The 20,473-nt window shown below is 47.8% G+C and overlaps 1 protein-coding gene across 4 annotated transcripts in view; it reads right to left on the reverse strand.

Annotated features, from left to right (window-relative positions):
* Positions 1 to 20,473, reverse strand: part of LOC102965268 (BEN domain-containing protein 5) — a 1,451,018-nt gene that overhangs the window by 3,732 nt on the left and 1,426,813 nt on the right. For 2 of the 4 annotated variants that reach the window (XM_042997075.1, XM_042997077.1), the window contains exon 12: positions 14,267 to 14,363. In XM_042997075.1, coding sequence (XP_042853009.1) covers positions 14,267 to 14,363 — 97 coding nt within the window. Of the gene's footprint in view, positions 1 to 6,963; positions 8,331 to 12,669; positions 12,884 to 14,266; positions 14,364 to 20,473 lie in introns of those variants that run through there. The other 2 variants (XM_042997073.1, XM_042997076.1) reach the window with 2 other exon arrangements.

Below are 20,473 nucleotides of genomic sequence, written 5' to 3' on the forward strand. Positions count from 1 at the left end.
CAGTAGTGGTGGTAGTAGCAGCAGTAGTGGTGTGGTGGTGGTGGTGGTAGTAGTAGTAGCAGTAGTAGTAGATGGTGGTAGTAGCAGCAGTACTGGTGGTGGTGGTTGTAGCAGTAGTAGTAGATGGTGTTAGTAGTAGTAGCAGCGGCAGTAGTGGTGGTGGTAGTAGTAGTTGTAGCAGCAGTAGTACTAGTGGTAGTAGTAGTAGTAGTAGATGGTGGTAGTAGCAGCAGGAGCAGCAGCAGCGGTGTGGTGCTGGTGGTGGTAGTGGTGGTGGTAGTAGTAGCAGCAGTAGTAGTGGATGGTGGTAGTAGTAGATGGTGGTAGTAGCAGCAGTAGTGGTGGTGGTGGTAGTAGCAGTAGTAGTAATAGTAGATGATGGTGGTAGTAGTAGCAGCAGCAACAGTAGTGGTGGTGGTAGTAGTAGTTGTAGCAGCAGTAGTACTAGTGGTAGTAGCAGTAGTAGTAGTAGATGGTGGTAGCAGCAGCGGTGTGGTGGTGGTGGTGGTAGTAGCAGCAGTAGTGGTGGTGGTGGTAGTAGCAGTAGTAGTAATAGTAGATGGTGGTGGTAGTAGTAGTTGTAGCAGCAGTAGTACTAGTGGTAGTAGCAGTGGTAGTAGTAGATGGTGGTAGTAACAGCAGCAGCAGCAGTAGCGGTGTGGTGGTGGTGGTGGTAGTAGTAGTAGCAGTAGTAGTAGATGGTGGTAGTAGCAGCAGTACTGGTGGTGGTGGTTGTAGCAGTAGTAGTAGATGGTGTTAGTAGTAGTAGCAGCGGCAGTAGTGGTGGTGGTAGTAGTAGTTGTAGCAGCAGTAGTAGTAGTAGTAGTAGATGGTGGTAGTAGCAGCAGGAGCAGCAGCAGCGGTGTGGTGCTGGTGGTGGTAGTGGTGGTGGTAGTAGTAGCAGCAGTAGTAGTGGATGGTGGTAGTAGTAGATGGTGGTAGTAGCAGCAGTAGTGGTGGTGGTGGTAGTAGCAGTAGTAGTAATAGTAGATGATGGTGGTAGTAGTAGCAGCAGCAACAGTAGTGGTGGTGGTAGTAGTAGTTGTAGCAGCAGTAGTACTAGTGGTAGTAGCAGTAGTAGTAGTAGATGGTGGTAGCAGCAGCAGCAGCAGCAGCGGTGTGGTGGTGGTGGTGGTAGTAGCAGCAGTAGTGGTGGTGGTGGTAGTAGCAGTAGTAGTAATAGTAGATGGTGGTGGTAGTAGTAGTTGTAGCAGCAGTAGTACTAGTGGTAGTAGCAGTGGTAGTAGTAGATGGTGGTAGTAACAGCAGCAGCAGCAGTAGCGGTGTGGTGGTGGTGGTGGTAGTAGTAGTAGCAGTAGTAGTAGATGGTGGTAGTAGTGACAGCAGTAGCAGCAGCAACAATAGTTGTCTTTGTTGCTGTAAGAAAAAATGGTCCAATTGCCTTGAGCTCTGAACAAGAATCTGGCCATCAAGAAAGGACTAGAGAGGAAGCAAATCTATTTCCTCCATCTTCCCGCAGTGAGTGTGGCCTTGAAGACTGTCCAGGACTCCAGGTCCAAAGCACTCGCTCCACCACACCACGCCGCCCTTCGTGCTGAGTTGGAACTCTGTCCCACAGGTAAAGGGAGCCACGGAGGAAGTCTGAGCAGCGGAACGTCTCCAAGAGCTCAGTGCTTTGGGAAGAGGAGTCTGTAATCAGGATCCAGTTATGAGGAGACGCTCAGGATGGTGTTTGGGATCTGAGACTCGTTCTCTCTTTTATTCTGCTACACTCACACTGAGTGCCTCTGATGTGTCTGGAGTTGTGGTAGGCGCTACAAGGGGTACAGAGATGAGAAAAACCCAATCTCTGCTCTCTAAGAAATGAAACGATACTGGGGGAGAGGAGAGTCGTGGTAGTGCAATAACTGATAAATAGAGACATAAGTGCTGGGGACACAAGGAAAGGAGGGACTTAATTCCAACTGAGGGGACTGGGGTGGATGCCACGGAGCTGGGATATCCGAGCTAAGTCTTGAATGACGAGAAGAATTTTCTTTAGTTAAGAAGAGTAGAAATGGTGGATGGATCTGAGAGACACTGAACAGACTGAACCATCAGGATGTGGCAGCTGATCAGAAGGGAGGTTGAGAGGCACAAAATTAGGATGACATCCAGGTTCCTGACTTAGACAATTGATCTGAAAGAGGTGCCACAAACGTGGGGTCACATTTTATAGAGATCCTGTAAGCACCTCTGGAGAGAGAGTGAGGAAGTTAGCAGGACAGCATCGGGAGGCAGGATGGGGAAAGAGGGGCTGTTACAGCAATTCAGGTAGGACCTGATGGCGGGAGTGAACGGGAGGGAGTGAATGGGAAGGCAAGGGGAGTGGAAGGAAGATGCACAGCAAGCCTGTCGCAAGTGTTTCTCCATTTTAATGATGAGGAAAGTAAACTGCTTTAAATGACTCACAAGGCAAAAATTGCAAGTGGTGGAGCTGAGATTAAATCTCAAGTCTAGGGACTCCAGAGTCACTCCCTTACACCGCTTGCAGGCAGACATATCATAGAGGCAGAAGCAGCGGGCTTTGGGGCCTGGCTGGCTGCGCGGGGAGAGGAAAAGAAGGGAGTTAAGCCAATGGCAAGGCTTTTGGCTGGGGCGACTAGGTGGGAGAAGACATTAACCCAGACAGACGATGCCAGGGAGAGAAGCAGATTTGGATTTAAGATTGACATAAGGTCAGCCAAAAATAGACCCCAGGTCTTTGGGGACAAGCAAATTCTGAGCATCAAGGAGCTAGAAGAGGCGTCACAAGGATAACTTTCTGAACTGGCCAGGCTTAGCACTGAGGTTTGGCATTGAACCAAAGGACAGTGGGGTGTGGCAGAGGCGGGCTGCTGCCTTGGCCCTGTCCTACTTATTTCCCAGCTGTGGACCACAGTCAGGGGACTTTACTGCACTGATCTGTTTCTTCATCTGCAAGATGGGGAGTAAGCCCTGTGCTTACCGCAAGTGCCGGGAGCTGGGTGACAGCGGGAAGAGCTAACAGAGGGGAGAATGCTCAGGGAGGTCTGAGTTGCAGCCAGCACAGCACATCGGTGTGAACTTCAGAGACCATCCCTGAGAAGGTGCGTGCAAATCACAGACAACACAGAAAGGGCCTCTAATACATCCTGCTAAAAATCTTTTGTTATTTTAATAAAACAAGATATCTTGCAGAACCTATACTCTTTTCTCTTTTTAGTTTTGCCAGTCCTGCCTCAATTCAGGTTTGGGACTGTTGTGCCCAACACTATCTTCCCCTCTTTTCAGAGCCTTAACTTACAAAGCCTCTCTCCTCTTCCTCACGGGTTCAGGGCCTTTGCCACTACCCCACTCCCAACATTTGTTCATTCCACACTCAGTGAGCACAGCCCCTGGTGCATGATCTCTGTTAATGCTGAAGCCACGATGACGAATAAAACCTAGGTCCGTGGCCTGACGCTGATCCCTCAGCGTGACTGTCACTTTTCTGGACACTTCTCTCACCCCTGTCCTCTACTCAGGAAGAATTTTTACCCCTGTCTGTATGTCAGTGGAGCATAAACAGAATTTTCGGCTCCAAGAGAAGGGGTTTTCAACCTTAGCAAGCAAGTAAGGGGCAAATAGGGATGGAGGTGTTTTGGGGAAAGAGTTCTACTCTATGCCAGATATTTTATAGATGTTATTATAGTTTTTAGACAACCTTCATTGAGGTATAATTGATATATAAAAACTGCACAAATTTAATGTATACTATTTGATGAGTTTGCACATATGCAAGCATCTGTGATACCAGCTCCAATCAAAGTAATGGACATGTCCATTGCCTTTAAAAGTTTCCTTGTGCCTCTTTTTTGTTGTTTTTTGTTTTTGTTGTTGTTGTTACTGTTGCTATAAGAACTTAACATGAGCTCTACTGTCTTAACAAATGTCTAGGTGCACAATACAGTATTAACTACAGATATTCTGTTGTACATAGATTTCATTACATTAATCCCCACAATAACTAGGGGGGTTAGATTATTCTTCCCAGGGCTTAAAGAGGTTAAATTCTTTTCCCAAAGCCATACAGCTAGTTAATAGAAGAGCTGGGATTCACATTTGGTTTATCTGAGTTTTTAAACCCAGGCTGCTCTTATGACATTATAACGTCTCCCTTCTTCTGTCTGCTCTGGTGCCCCTCTGGCTAAGCTGAGTCATGAGGAAAGGATCTCTACTCTTGGTGCCCTTAAAATGCTCAGGAGGCAGGACTCAGTGAAAGATTTCTGAACAATTGGGGGACACTGTAGGGTCAGCTCACACACTCCAGAAGAAAGGAGATTATCTGCATGGGGTTAGTAACCCAGAGGGTGCCTGGATGGGTCCTGCAACGACTACCTAGCTGAGCTTCCAGAAGCCCTGGGAGATATAGAAGTCTCTGCATGTCAAGTGATAAATGGGCCACTTGCCCAAACCCTACCTTGTTGGGTGTGCTCAGCATGAACTCAGGCAGGTGTGTGGGAGTGAGAGACAGGAAGAAGACAAGGTTTCAGCAACAGGTGCTAAAAAGTCCTGGAATTCTTACTCATACACCCAACCTAGAAACTTACGTATTTCCTGCCTCTCTCCCCATTCCCTGCTACATCTAAGTGATACCATTGGTCACTTGTTATTCTGCTTCCACCTGTTCTCCTGTTTTGACCTGATTTTCCCTAGAGACCAATGGAGAGGGCCCAGTATAGAGCAGTAGAAAGGGAGCTGGTTTTGAATCGAGATTTTCACTAGCCAAGATGAATGGCAACAAAGGATTTTACTTTTAGGAGCCTCAATTTTCTCACCTGGGCAAAGTGAAAAAATGATACCTCAAGGGACCATTGGGAAAATTAAATAAGACAATGGATGCAAAGGCATCTAGCACAATGTGTAGCACACAGCAAATGCCCAATAAATACTCGGCAGGTGTATGAATTGAGGCTCAATGAATGTTAATCACTCCAGACTTCCATGGTTGGCATTACTCTTACTACTTAGGAAAATGAGCCAGAGTCCTCTTACGTAGGTCTTAGGTATGTCATTTATCATTGGAAAGGACTCAAGCTCATCCTGTGCCCCTGCCCCAAAGGCAACCGGGAAATCTGTGAGCTAAAGGTCCCCTCCTGCCGCGGGCATTGTCACCAGAGGCGGGTGACTCAGCATCTGCTGTGAGCTTCTGCACAATGAATCTGGGTGGCCTCTGGCTTGCCTACCATAGCTTTTGACAATAAATAGACCTTTAGTCCTGTCTCTGAGCCTCGGTCTAGAGGATAACAAAGTTGGCAGTGTTCATGGAAAAATGTGTGAGGGCCAGGTAGAAGACCAGTATGTCTCTCCCTCTCCACCCTTCCTTTTGGCGGAGATATCTCTCTTTACTCAGAACACTGGGTCGGTAGCCTTTTCTACCCACTTGTGTCTGGATGCAGAGATGAGGGTGAGCAGGCAAGAAGAGAGGCTGGAGCGCCCCCTGCTGGGGTGGGGCAGCTAGTAGCTTCTGGCTGATTCACCTGCCAGATGGTTGCTGTCTTCTGTCTATCTCCTTGCTGAAAACCTTCCTGTGTAACGTAAGACCATAGTTATAACTTGGTCCAAGAAAGCTGGGAGTTGCTGAACAGGCCAAGGTCACAGGGAGGTCCACTGGCAACCCCTGGTCTCTTGGATAGCCCTTTCCTCTCTGCTCCACCAATGGAAGGAAGCAGTAATCCTATTGCAAACATATCCTACAGTCTGCCTCATAGCTATGCATTATTCCCTCTTAAGGAATTCTAAATGTTAGCAGGGTCCATGTGCTGTAATTCAGAGACATTTAATATCATTTGTTTAGCATTAGATGATACTTTTTATACTGTAAACTCCATTCTTTGACATCAAGAATGTAACCACCTGCCTCATGCCATTCCCCTCCAGAATTATAGACCAGGAGATGATGCCACAGAACATCCAGCATCCTCCCAGGGAAGGAGCCCCTTCCATTTCTTCCACGAAAGATGTTCATTAAGACTGTTTGCACACATCTGATAACGGGGAGCTTGCCGTCTCCCTACAAAGCCCATCCATTGGCCAGAAACTATTCGCTAGAAAGTTTTCCTCATATTTTGAGCTGACATCTGTCTTATTGAGACTACCTCCCTGGATTTGGTTCTTACCTTTGGCAACACAGAACAGGTTTGTTTCTTTTGGACAAAAAGAACGTCCAAGATGTTCTTTCAGCTTTTTGGACATTGTGATCTCACTTTCCTACTTCCGCTCCCTCTTATTTTTCATCTCAGGGATAAACAGCTCATCTCCTCATCTGTTTTCAATGGGAAATCATGTGCAGACACCTCACCATCTTGGTCATATCCCAAATAATACAGCTGTCACTTATTGACCACCCTTGCTGACACTTCCCAGCCCTCAGTTTGTTAAACCTACGTAACAACTGTAATACGGCAGGTCTCACTGTTACCGTCTTACAGGTGAGGAAACTAAGATTCAGACAGATAAAATAGCTTGCCCAAGATCACACAGATGTTAAAAGACAGAAACAGGGTTTGGATGCAGAGTCAGATCCGAGAGTTTTAGCCCGCCAGCATGCCTGGGGTTGTGAGGCCTGTGATCCAGTTAATGAATGCAGTTTTTAAAAAGTGGGGGGCCTAAATATGGCCACAACATTATGGAAACAGTCTGACCAGGAAAAATAGATCTGGACTGTCACCATGCCTATTTTCTGCAGCCTGCCTCTGTTCATGCTGTCTCCAGAGACGCTGTCATTTCTGAAAGACCTGCCATGCTCTTGGCTCACATTGAGCTGGTTGCACTCAGCTAAACTCCCCAGGACTCTGACACAGGAACTGCTGGAAAGTCAAGTCTTGACTGTTCATCCTCATCCTGATGACAGAGACCCTGACAGCAAAGTGCGAGTTACACCAGAATGGATTGGCTGGCTGGTTCTTGTGGGAGTGGAAGACCTAAAGGGAAGGGCGCCAAGAACGTTCAGAGCAACAGAAGAGCTGCATAAACCACTTTATTTGTGTCCCTCTGGACAATAAGAACCCAGAGGAGAAGCTGTATATACAACACAACATTTGTAGCCAACTAACATGTGGTTCTTTGTTATCATTTCTGAAAACCAATAAGCAAAGAGAGAATAAGCTTTGCTTTCCATTTTTGCAACAAACTTTAAAAATCTCCAACCCAAAGCAAAAGAATGCTTAACTGGAGCTTTGTGCTAAAGGCCCTATCTCTCTTGAGCCTCCCTTCCTCTCCCTATCTCCAAATCCTCATTTCCGGGAGGTCATTTTAATTAGCAGGCTGTCATGGTGACTCAGCCTGCTGCTTCACAGACAGGAAGGGAGCAGACTCCCCTGGACCCATTCATCATACAAAGGCACTTTACTCTTTAGAAAAATGCACAAGATTTAGCTTTCCCACCTTGGGAATTGCTACTGCTGCTGATTTATTTTATCATCCCCTTGCCTTGGCGGGGGGGTGGGGGAGGGGGCATTCTCTTGCCTTCTACATCTCCTTTACCTGGCGACCAGCCTCCCCCCATCGCAGAGTATCCATGCCCACGTCTTCAGTGGCCAGGTGTGACACTGGAATCTGGCGATGTGAACCATGATAGACCTTTTGGAAGCAGTGACCAATACTTTTTGTCTTTGGAGCTAAGGTTTCAGTTAAGCTCCCCAGGTCATTGGGAAATGCATGCAGCTGATAGGCACAGTGACAATATGCCTCAGACCGCTGCGATTTCAAAAATTCTGTCCCATTGTTCCCAGCAGTACATTCGTCTTTGGGTTGTATGTGTTGTTGATGGTGTTTTGGATCAGTGAGCATGGACAGTGCACTTCTAAAACTGTAAACAACCGTCACCTAGTCCCAAAGTAGCTCTACAACTTTAAAAGGTAAAGGGGCTTCAAAAGGACTGACCTGAGATGTGACAAACCTCTCAAAAGGGGTGTGTAGCTTTTCCTCTTCCTGTGAGGATCTCTGTGTTGTGGAAAATAGCATCTGTACTTGCGTGGTTTGAGCCTCCTATTTTGTTCCTGAGCCTTACGCTGAAGTCCCACAATTGATTTTCCATTGGTAAAAGGGAAAACTGATGATGAAATTTCTCATATTTTCCTTCCCTTTCCCTAGCTTATTCATTATCTCACACCCCTTATTTTGGAAACTAGAGAAGGGTGATTAATTTCATGCCCCAGCAGAAAATGCATGCTCCCGCCTCCACAAGACCTCCCTGGACTCCATGTCCTTAAAAAGAGTTTGAAGGGTCTTTGTGGTTCACTGAGCTCTTCTTGTCCCCTTTGCCGTTGGGGTGGTTCCTGGCTGGGCCCCGCGTGAGTGGGTACTTGTAGGGAGGGGGCTTTTCTTTCCTGCAAAGAGGAGATAACAGAAAGAGAGAAGAAAGACAGCACATATATACACCAGATTGAAATCTTTTCTGTGCGTGTCTATCTCCCCCACTGAATTTTGACTTCCTGGGAGCAGTGGCTTGTCTTCCTCTTCTCTGTGTCCCAGAAACCCAACCCAGGGTCTGGTTCAAAGCAGGCATCAAAACTCAACAAAGGACTGCTAGATGGATGGATGCATACTTGAGTCTCAGGACCGAGCACCCAACACAATGCCCTTAACACTACTCTTCAGTACCTGCCTTCTCTCTGTTAGGCTCACCTGCTAGACTATGAGCTCCTTTGCAGACAGGGACCAAGTTTTATCCATTTTTGCATTTTCCCTCATATAGGACCTTGTTTGTTATGCTGTTGGCTGATGAGCTGATGTGCCATTCATTCATGTATTGGACTAAGATTTGTTTGCAGTGGAAAGGGTAGGCTTTAGAGCCAGGAAGAACTCACCAGAGTTCCCAGGTCGGCTATGTATGAGAGGTGTTATCTTGGGAAAATTATTTAACCTCTATGGGCTTTATTTGTAAAATGGGGATAAAATATTGCAATCTTGCAGGGCTGTTGTGAGGTGAAATGATATGAGTAAATGTACCTACGGCAGTCTCTCTTTGCCTGCTGTAATTTACAAAGTCATGGTGCTGGATATTAGGTATGGTCCCATGGCCTCCGGAGACGACAAAGATGAGTCAGACATTGATGTTGTCATCAAGTTGCTTACAATTTAGTAAAGGAGACAGTTGCACAAAATACACAAAATAATAAGAATTATAAAGCACGAAAAGAAAGTGGTGAACGCCATACATACGGAATCTCTCTTGGGCTGTTTGAGTTAGGACTGAAGAAGCAACTTTCTGGAGCCCCTCACACTCTGACCTTGGGGTACCCATTTTCCTTCATTGTTGAGGAGTCATGAATAAGGTAAAAATGTAAAAGGTGGCAGTACACAAAAGGGACACCTTGCCCCAACATCTCTCCTCGACCAGGAGGCCTCGCTGTTGGAAATTCCACTCACTGCAGGACCCAGCTAACCTGCCAAAGCTGTCTAGCATGGATGAGATACTCCTAGGCCTCAGGACCCATTTACAACCCAGAGTACACGCTTGTAATGTTGTTTACAGGCAATGTGCTCTTGAAGTCCCCTCCCTTCTCTCTATCTTTTGTTTCTTCATTTCTAAAATAGGGAAAAGAGCCCATGTCCTTCCTGCCTCATAGACTCTGGTAAATGGGTGTTAGGGGAGAGCTTTGCAAATTACAGGGTGCCATTCATATGTCATTGAGGGCTGTGGTTCTTAATACCAAAGGGAGCATGAGAAGTAGATGGGTATGGTTTCATGGGGGTAAAGGAGGGTGTACTTCCCCTGGAGAGGCAAGCTCAGTACAATCACTAGTGGGGCAGCCCTAGGTAGATGGTGGCATGGGAGAAGGCATGCAGTGGCCATGGAGGAGTGTGAATGTGCAAATGACTGATAAAGAGCTTCTGTAACTGAAGATGGGGCAAAGAGAGAGAAAAAGGCATTGGAAGGCAAATACCCCATACATCCGGGCCTCTGTTCCTCTTCCTATAATGCCTACTTCCACCTCTCCAGACTCACTTGGGAAGCAGACTTCCCAGAAAATAAGCTTCTTCCTCCTCAAGGCTCCTGCAGTACTTTGTGCCTCACCCTTGGCACACCATTTTCTAGGTAGTTCTTTTCCTATCTGTTTTTCTCACTAGATTGTGAGTTTAATGCATTTGCTCTTTCTCTAGAACTCCTGAGCAAAATTCAGGCCTGGCATGGATTAGGAGCTTGAGGAGTGTTGGATGAGTAAAAATGAACTTGTGGTCTTCTCCTTACCTTCTCCATTGCTCTAAACATCAGAATGTCATTGCCTCAGAATGTGTCTTTTTAGGCCTCACCTCCTGCCTTCCACCCTATATCCAACATGGAATACCCTCTCTCCTTTTTCTGTTTCACCCATTTAAGAGCTACATGTCCTTTAAAAGCAATTTCAAACCCCACTTCCTCCCTGAAGCCTTCTTGGGATAGTCCTGCTGGCTGCAAATGCTGGCCAGACGGGAAGGGAATTTCTGGTTGGCTGTCACTGTTCTTTCCTAAACGTGAAGGGGCTGAGTCAATAATTCTTAGGGGCTTCTTCAGTTTTACCATTCTAGAATTCATACATTTGGGGCTTATTTAGGGTTTACTCCCTGCTAGGCTGTGCACTGTGCACTAAAGATACAGGAATGACCCAACGTAGCCCCTTAAGGAGAAACCTGTCTAGTGGAGAAGCCAGATGTGCAAAGTGCCATGACAATACTCTATGGGACATGCAATGCTACAGGTGTGTGCAAAATGCAGTTAGGTATCCAGTAAAGAGGAAGCAGGTCTGTCTAAGGTGGAGAACAGGGACAGTGAAGCAGAGGTGTGATGTTTCCACTGGACTTGAAAAGTATATAGGAATTCACCATCTAGAGACAAAATGGAAGAACATTCCAGGAAGAGGAAAAAAAGGATGAACAAAGACATAGAAGCATGGACGCAGTTGATCTGTTCATACTGAAGCATGAGGTGTAAAGTGGTAGGAAGCAGATGGGGTGGAGAGGGTGCTCACAGGGGAAGAGGTGTGCTGGCAAGCTGTGAATGAAACTCAAGTTGTAAGCCAGAGCTTTGAATAGCAAGAAGAGGAACTGGAACATTACCCTGAAGGTAATGGGGAGCCTTGGAAGGTTTTTGAGAGGGAGTATACCCTGATATGTAGCTGAGCACTTTCCCACGCTGTTTGGTATCTTGTCATGTTACATGCCTTTCTCTGTAATCTAGGCTCCTGATGGGTGGGGGCTCTCTATGTCCCCTAACACCCAGGGCACAGCCTGGCACATGGTGGGCTCCAGTGTGTTGAATAGCTGATCATTCCCACCCATCAACATACACATTAAAACTCCACCATGGATCCGGCCTTCCCGGCCTGTCCCTGAGCCTGAGCCCACCCCACACTCAGAGACCAGCCCACCTTCCACACTCATGCTCTGTCTCCCCACAGAGGCTCATCTGTCCTGTTCATTTTTTCTGATTTTCATCCACCATGATGGGACCTTTTCAGCTTTAGCTCTGTAGCTATGTTACCGTGGTCCAGAGAAGTGTGTGGTCTCAGCTTTGGTCATCAAGGCCACATCCCTGAGGCTATGCTTTTGGGTCCACACTGCTGACCCACCCAAGGGACCCTCTCTGAAGGGTGGCCTGGCACCCAATAGGCTCCTACCAGCACATGGGTGTAAACTGACATATTATGATTATCCACAGAGATGAGAGAAAACAAAGATTAATTTTGAGTCAAAACATGTAATTTTCCTTTAAAATCAGAACTACTCTTCCACTTATATTATTTGATGCTTGGGTGGAAAATAATACCAAAAAAGGGGACAAGCTCAAGTCCCAAATCAGAGCCTGTGTCCTCCTGGCAATTCATTTCTCAAGGCCTGCCGACCAACTGAGAGTTCAGTGATACTCATAGTTTGATGAGACCGGGGTGTGAGATGTGAGGATGGAGAGGGAGTTTGTTTTGTTTTAAATTTAAGGGTGGGTGCGTTTACCTCAAGTCTTCAAGGCTGGTAATTTTGAGGAGTGAATCTCCAGCTTTTTTCTAAAGAGGCTCCAAAGCTTAGAGCAAAGAGGTCCAGTGAAAGGTTGAACCCAGGGCCCCGAGAGTTCCTTGCATCCTTTCCATCCAGTTTTAGGTTTCCACATCCTGGCCAACTGGAGGAACTCTTTGCTAACTGATGCTGAGAACAGCAGCCTGGGGGTTGTGGAGCTGGGGCTCTAGTCCTGGTTGTGACCAGTGCTGTGTGACCCCTGGGCCTCAGCTTCCTCATCTGCATTATGAAGAGGGCCTGAACAATTGCTAGTCTCCCCCAGTGTCAACACCATTTCACCGACAGTGCAACAAGCTAGAAAGAAGTCTAAGGGATCAAAATAATTTTATTCAGGCTGACAGAGGACCTGAAAGAGACAATCCCCAAATTAACTTGTAAATGAATTCTTTTGAGTGTTCTAAAGCTTTGAATTTTTGAGAACTTTAACCAATCAAGAATGACTTCTAAGAATGAACTGAGCACTTTACTCTAGAGGTGAGCTCCTCAAAGGCAGGCAGGGTCATGCCCTAATCACTTACTCATTCAAGCACCTCTCTCCCCCCAGGGCCTGGCATAAAGTGCTGGTTTTCCTGAGTGAATGAATGAGGGAATGAATACAGGCTCAGCATGCAGGCTCAGAGCGGTCTAGGCACTGTGGAAGCACAGAGAAGAAACAGACATGATCCTCCTGAAGGAGTTTTTAATCCACCAGGAATAGGATGGGGGGCACAAATACCCTAGATGATTAGCGAATAATCTGAGACACAGTATGAGCCAGAGTACGTTGTTCTGTAGACTCTGTGTGGAGACATGGGACTCACATCATGGTGGAAGGTAGCCCTGAGAGAGATCTTCCAGCCCAACCAGAGGAGTCCAGGAACTTGCGCCAGGCCATGATAAACTGCTTGGACATCTGGGGTTGCAACCCAGAAGCCAGAGGAGACAGAAACATTTATTGAGCAGCTATGGACTGCCAGGCACAATACCAAGCTTGCATCTAATTTTTAAAACCATCTTGAGAGACTTCAGTTATTGCCCCCACTTTATGGTAGAGAGAGGTTTCAAGAGGCCAAGAAACTTGCCTAAGATCCCACAGTTAGGATGAGCCTGAGACAGAATTTGAACCCACACTGATAGTGACAAAGACTTCCTGCTTAAGCTGGAACTTAACCTGATTTTAGTCTAGCTTTGGAATGAAAAAAAATCCTAGGTCAAATCCTGCCTCTGCCAAAATCTCTTTGACCTCAGGCAATCCTCTTCACCTTTCTGAGCTTTCTTTTCCTCGTTTGTAATATGGGGAATATAATATATATGAGGAATAAATAAGATCATGTACAAAAAGTGCTTTGCTCAATAGATAACAGTGATTAATATTGTTTTTCTTAATAATAGGGTGTGGAGGAAGGTGCATCAGTGCAAAGGCCCTGAGGCAGCAGAGCATATGGACAAGGTCATGGGCAAGGTCAGTGGGAAGACTGGTCTGGCAGAAGTAAGTTGGACATCATTCTGTCCTTTAGGGAGGCTGGATCACTAGAGAGTAGGAAATGAGGCCAAGAGGTAAGGCAGGGCCAGCACAATTCCAGATGCCATTGGATGTCACTGTCCAAATGCTCACTGGGCTTACTTCCAGGAAGCATGGGAATGCCCAGCACTTTGGGCTCCGGTCTAGCTCTCCAGAAGGATACTTATCCCCTGACCTTCTCTCCTCACTGGCCCAAAATATTGACTCCATAAGACCTGATGTAAAACTTCTTAGGCGTATGTCCTTCCCAGCCCTAAACCTTTGCATCTTGAGGGACTATCATGTTCTAAGGGGATATGTGTATGTCTGACAATATGTAGGGTGCTTTAACACACATCTCATAATAACCTTCCAGGTGAGTGCCACCGTCCCCACTGTACAGATGTGAAAATGGAAGGATCAGAGACCTTATGAGCCTAGATGAAATAGGAATTCTAGAGGATGAGCAACCAGATGAAGAAGCACATGGAGACACCCAGACTAACTTAGAACAATAACTGCGCTCAGTTCCCAACAACTCCCATCCCCGTGGACTCCCATGTTAGACCCGGAAACGCGACCACCCCACACTGTCTGACACTGTGACGATACTTTATAGTCAGAAAACATGCTGTTAAGTTCTTCTGCCCCATACACTCTGTGGCAGGGCAGGGATTATCTTTCCCATGCCACTGATAGGAAACTGAGGGCCAGAGAGAAGCCAAGGGAAGTCGACCCTGGACACAAAGCTGGTTCAACAGAACGTGAGCCACACAGTTCTTCCCTGTCACTTACCGCAGCCTCGGCATGGGAATTGCCACTCTCTCGACCAGGGGGTTCAGCCGATAATAATCCAAAAATGTTCTTGCCACATTCCGTCCCAGCTTCATATCTGCAATAGTGTGCGTCAAGGAGCAACTTTGAAAGGAGACCGAGTCAGAAAAAAGAGGGCTGGTAATAAAAATGATAACAGTAATAGAGGCAGCAATACCACCTAGAATCACCATTCTAAGCTTTTTCTATGTACTGCCTTTTTTGATCTTCACACAATTTTCGACACTATTCTTTTCCTCATTTCACAGATGAGGAAATCAAGGTACAAAGAAGTTAAATAATTTGCCCGAGGTCACAGGACTAGAAAGGAGAGGAACCAGGATATGGGTCTATGTCATCTTACCTCAAAGCTCTCTTCCTGGCTTTTGGAACATACTCTGTCCCTCTGGGGCTCGCTGGGCTTCCGTGCTCTGACTAGTGTTCGTGGAACAGTGAAATGAGTTTCACCACCGTCTTCAAGAAGCCCCCAGGCTGGGGTAGGACATGGCCCAGGACATGGAAAGTAGCATTTATGGAGCACCTACTATGTTCCTGGCATGGCACTACTACTTTGTTTACTTATACACTTTAAACAATCCTGTAGGGAAGGCATCTTAATCTCCCTTTTGCTCTGGGAGTTTAAGGTACTTGTGCAAGGCTGCCTAACTTAGGCAATGGTAGAGCCAGGACTCCAATTCGGGAATGTCTGACTCCAGAGCAGTGAACCTTCCACCACCCTGGGCTGTTTCCCATCCTGAAGGCACCTTTTCTGTCAAGGGCTGAGTCATCCCAGGCCAGTGCCTGGTGGGAGGAGGAAAAACACCAGACAAGTCGTTTATGACACTGAGATGTGCCGCAGGCTCGCTGTGCTCTGGGGCCGCCACCTGCTTTCTTCCTCTGCATGTGACCGACCTTCTCTGTCCCCTTCTTTAAAGAGTTCACAAGCTGGCATTAGGCATGGCCTCTCCAACCAGCAGACCCTGGTCTGCTCCTTTTAACCTAGTCAGGCTCCAGCTGGCTTGGGGAGACCAAATCACCACTGTGTGTGCTGACAGTAAGACTACAGGGGTGCAGAGGAGAGGAGAGGTCCCTGTGGACTGGACTAAAAAAGTATAGTAGAAATCTTGGAATCAGATGCATCTAATCCAAATCCTGGCTCTGCCACATTCTGCGTATGGCACATTGTATTTTTTAAAAATGTCTGCAATGATATTTCCTAGCTCACGTGTTATTCTATGCTATGACTTTGACCCTCCTTCCACCGAGAAGTGTGGTCTATGTCTCCTCTCTTTGGACCTGGGTGGGCTTGTGACTCACTTGTGACCACAAGAATGGCAGAAGTGGTCAAAGTGACACTGTGGGCCTTCTGAGGCAAGGTCAGTAAAGGAGATGTCACTTGTCCCTGGCCTGCTGGACTACTCCAGCTAGCGTCCTGCACCTCCATGCAAGCAGTCCTGCTGCGCTGAGGCCACCATGCTGTGAGGCAGCCCAGACTAGCCCACAGAGGGGTTGCAGGTGGAGGCCCTGCCACTGTGCGGAGACCCGGCCAAAGGGAGACTCCCGCCAGCCCACGGTGCCACCAGCACACTGCTGTTCTCGCTCCAGCAACTGCGTCGCAGCCTCCAGAATAAGACCATTCGATGGCGCCCTCCGCAAATTTTGGACCCACAGAAAGCATGAGGGAAGAGCTGGTGTTTTAAATGCTCCATCTGGGGGAAGTGTGTTACACAGCAGGAGAGCCCTAGAACAGTCTCCTGTAAGCAACTCCGTCCTCCTGAGCCTGGGTCCCTGCACCCATGAAATGTGAGCAAGAGCCAGCTCACCGGGCCTGTGCTGCGGTGCGTGACTGACACGTGGGTGCTGACGAAATAAGCGAGACAGTGGGGGACAAGGGAAGTGTGAGCCCATCCTCCCCAGCCTGCCTTGGCAGCCAGACTCAAAGCCACCCTAGAAGAAATCTGTGTTAGCAAAACTCTTGAACCTTGCAAGGAAACAGAGTCAGGCTGCCAGTAAAATGTTCCCCTGTGAAGTGCTGACTGTTTTCAGATGAGCCCTGTTTGAAAGACAGGGTTTTAAAGGTGGACTTGTCTGGGGCACCCTCTTTCCCTTTCCCTCTCCTACCATGTTACAGATCCCTCAAATCCTGAAGGTCTCACACCAGGCTACTTACTGCAACGACCCTGTTTGAGTCAAGCAAGATATGGGACCTGGGTGGGAGGAGGGGAGAGACGAATCAAACATCTGCAGTTAAAACAAGCTGTCTTTGGACAAGGATTTAGGACCCAGACAAGGAGAGGGCACTAACTCTTCTGGCTGAAGCCTTTCCAATATATTGCCCAGTAGAGAGAGAGAACGCGGAGCTCCCGACTTTGCATTGCCAACAAACATCGCCGGATAGCCTAGACGCTGACAATGTCATCTTCCGCATATTCTTCTGTGGCTCACTGATCTGTTTCTGGTGGGGGGTTGGAACAGATGGCAGGTGGGGTCAGGACCCCCAAATCACAGAAGCGGGGGGGGGCTTGGCTGGGATGGTGTGAAACCCAGACTGATTTGGGGACTTCCACTCAGAGCTGTTTCAACTAAGGGGCAGGTGTCAGTAACTCTGGTACTTCCGGGACCCTGTAACAGGTAACAAGGGTTTGGCCATGTGCTGTTCACTCCCATTCATTCATTCATTCATTCTAACATTCGTTGGGCTCGTCCCATATGTATGCTGGGAGGAAGAGTGACAGGGATGGGGTTAGAGAAAGAAGAATTAGATGAGCACAGTGGCCAGTCGGGAGGAGGAAACTAGCATGTCCCACTGACTATATCACCGAGCAGGCTGCTGCCTTGTCATCTTCACGACCGTTTATTTTAGTGCTCTCCCCGTGCGCTGCACAGTGTAGTTACTATCACCAGTCCCCACCACAACCCTGCAAGGTCAAAGTACCATTCTACACATATTTTGCAGAAGAGGACACTGTAAAGAAGGAAAACCTGCATAAGTGACCTGGAATCCTGTGGCCTGAGAGTGAGGTAGGTAGCAGGTGAACCTGAGGGTCTTTTAACAAGGTGCATATCGTTTCCCCTCTCTTGAGCGTGATTATACATTCCAACACTAAACTCCATGGACATGTAGAAGGAGATTGAATCCCAACTGGGGGAACTGTGGAAGGCTTCATGGAAATGGGTATATAACAGAGATTTGAAGCACAAGGATGAATCGCAAGGGGGAGGAAGAGAGAGATGGGATCAGTGGCAGCACGGAGTGTGGCCGGGGCATGTGACCCCGGGCCATAAAAAAGACAGAAGAGGGCTCAAGGGCCCAGGCCACCTCAGTGTAGAGCAAAAGGTGAGGCTGCAAGGCAAGGCTGTGGACAGATCAGGAGAGGCTTTGAATGCCAAATTAAGGAATTTAAACTTCTATTCCATAGGCAATTCAAAATAGTTGATATGGGTGTCTGTGGTCGTATCTATCATTTGTCCACTCAATATATAGTTATTGATCAACTGCTATGTTCAGGCTGTCTGGAAGTCTCATGATATACTGTGGTAAACAATAATAAATAAATAAAACACAGCAAAACAACCAAGACAATGGTTCTTAAGTCTAGAAGTGGAGACAGATAACAAAGCAATAAAAACCCAAACAAAGATATAATTGCGATTGTACTAGTGTAGGATGAAAATGCGCAGGGTCTGTAAGAGGGAGTGATGGGGCTCTGCTTCAGACAGGGGATGTGGGCGGGCCTCCCTGAGGAGGACGTGTGAAAGAGCAGACAGGGGCAGTGGGAAAAAGTCCTTGGGTCGGGGAGAGGGTCTGAGAGCGGGCTGGCATAGAGGGACAGGCAGGGGAGAGATCACGTGGAGCCTTATTCTGGGTCACCTGAAGGAGTCTAGATTTTCTAAGAGAATGGGAAGCTGCTGAAGAATTTTAAGCAGGAAAATGAGACGGTCTGATTTATAATTTTAAAAGGTCACTGCTGTGTGTGCTAAAAATAAGGCAGCAAGAGTGGGAGCAGGGCAGATGGGCCAGGAGAATACTGCAGCAGGTCCGGGGTAAAAACGAGGGAGGTCTGGACCAGGACAGAGGCAGTGGAGATGGGCATATATGTTTTGGGAGAGGAGCTGGCAGGTTGGTCATGGGGCCTGCGGAGAGGCGGGGGTGAACGGCAACCTCCTGTGCACTTAGCCAGAGCAGCTGGGTGGATGGGGTGCGGTGACTGGGAATGCAGAAGTCTGAGGGTGGTGGAGCAGGCTCAGGGAAGAGACTAGGAGTCAGTTTGAGTTCAAGATGCCACTGAGACACTAAGCAGCCATGTCCTACGGCAGAAACAGGGAAAGAAGCAGATCATGGAAATGGTTTCTGAACTGCCAGTCCTCTGGGATCATGCAAGCCGCAAACTTGCTGACTGTATGGCATGAATGTCCCACTCTGCCCAGCTCCCCACCTCCTGTTCCTCCTCTCAGCATCCCGAGGTCTCTTGGAGAGGGGCAGTGGCTGCAGGACCCTCTGTTCTCCTGTCTCAGGTCCTGGATCTGGTGCATCGAATGAGCACGTAAGTGGGAATCAAGAGACCAATCTGGTTTCAATCAGTAACTTGCCATGTGACCGTGGCCATTTCCCTGCTCTGGGCTTAACTCCTCTGTGGTAAAAAGTACAGTCTCTCAGGTCCTTTCTAGCATTAATGTGGTGTGTTCGATACAATAAACTTATGAAAAATCCCATCCCAATTCTTTCGTTCAACAAATGTTTACCGAGAACTTGCTCTATGCCGAGTAGTTTTAGGCACTTGGGATATACAGCAAACAAAACTCACAAGGATCCCTGTCTTCATGGAGCTTTTGTTCCAGTTATGGGAGACAAACTGTCAATCCTACACATTTGTAAATTATTGAGAATGCCAGAAAGTGAAAGTGATAAGTGCTATAAAGATAAAGGACAGTGTAAGGGGAGTACAGGGGGCAGGGGGCACATTGTCGCACTAGGTAAAGTGGTCAGAGGAGCCTCACTGAAAAGGTGGGGTTTGAGCGGGCTTGGAGGAGGTGAAGGAGCTGGCCAGCACCCAGGATCAGGATCCCCCTCATCAGAAACACAAGCCCTGACCAGCAATTTCATTTTTGGCCTCTTGCTTGGCCCAGCCCAATCCCACTACTAGGGACAGTAGTCAGCCTTGGGGATGAGTTCCCCCTGAAGGGAGTCAGAAAACTCCTCCTTCGTGACACATGGCAGCTTCCTGAGGAAGGTCCTCCCTACGTCCCTGAGCAGCCCCAGAGGGAATGCATCTCACACACGCTTTCCTGCCTGGCCTGTGGCTTCCCTTCCCCATCCTGTTCCTTCCCCTTCATCTCTGCTACCATCTCCACACTTCTCACTCTCTGCAACTCTTCCAGAACCATCAGTGAGCCCACCTGGCCTGGCCGGCCCTGAAGGGAGCCAAGGTCCAGCCCCACTCATCAGATACCATATTTCACTCCCTCTTTCCCCATAGCTGTGTGCTGCAGGCAGGTCTGATTACCGTCCCCATTTCGCAGATGAGAACTTGGAAGTGACTTGTCCAGTGAGGCCCATCAAGAACTGGCACAATGAGGACTGAAGCCCATTCATTCATTCATATATTTAGCAAGTGTCTTTTACATGCCAGATGCTGTTCTGGGACACAGGGAAGAGAAAAAGTCCTAGTCCTCATGAAATCTTTCCTTGCTATCATCCTGCCTCCAAATAAGAAAATTTAACTCCTACTGGCTCCCTGTTTTGAAAGCCCTGCCTGGATAGCCCTGCTCATACTCCTGCCCCTGCCAGCAACAGATGATCATCGTTAAAGGGGAAAGATTAATTCTGCAGAGCGGTAGGCCAAGGAAACGTGATTTCTCCTCCGCAAGGCTGACAGCACTGCTGGAATGTTAAGAGGCACCTGTCTAGGGGCCTGTAGGTAAAGCCAGAAGAACAATGCGACAGTGAAATATCTTTTGCCTCTGCCTCCTTCCCCCATCCTCCCATGGTGGCAGACAGGTGCGTGATAAACAGATGAATCCTTCTCTGAAGTGTAGCGTGGGGGGCGCACAGGTCATTGCAGAGTCCTTTCCAATAGCAGGCGAGTCCTGATGCACCCCTAGGTGAGGACGCCTGCGAATGTGGGAGGGAGACAGAGACAGAGAGAGACAGAGAGAGGGAGGACATGGAGACACAGTGAGAGGGAGGAA

The sequence above is a fragment of the Panthera tigris genome, chromosome C1 (assembly GCF_018350195.1).
Source record: "Panthera tigris isolate Pti1 chromosome C1, P.tigris_Pti1_mat1.1, whole genome shotgun sequence".
NCBI classification, from domain to species: Eukaryota; Metazoa; Chordata; class Mammalia; order Carnivora; family Felidae; genus Panthera; species Panthera tigris.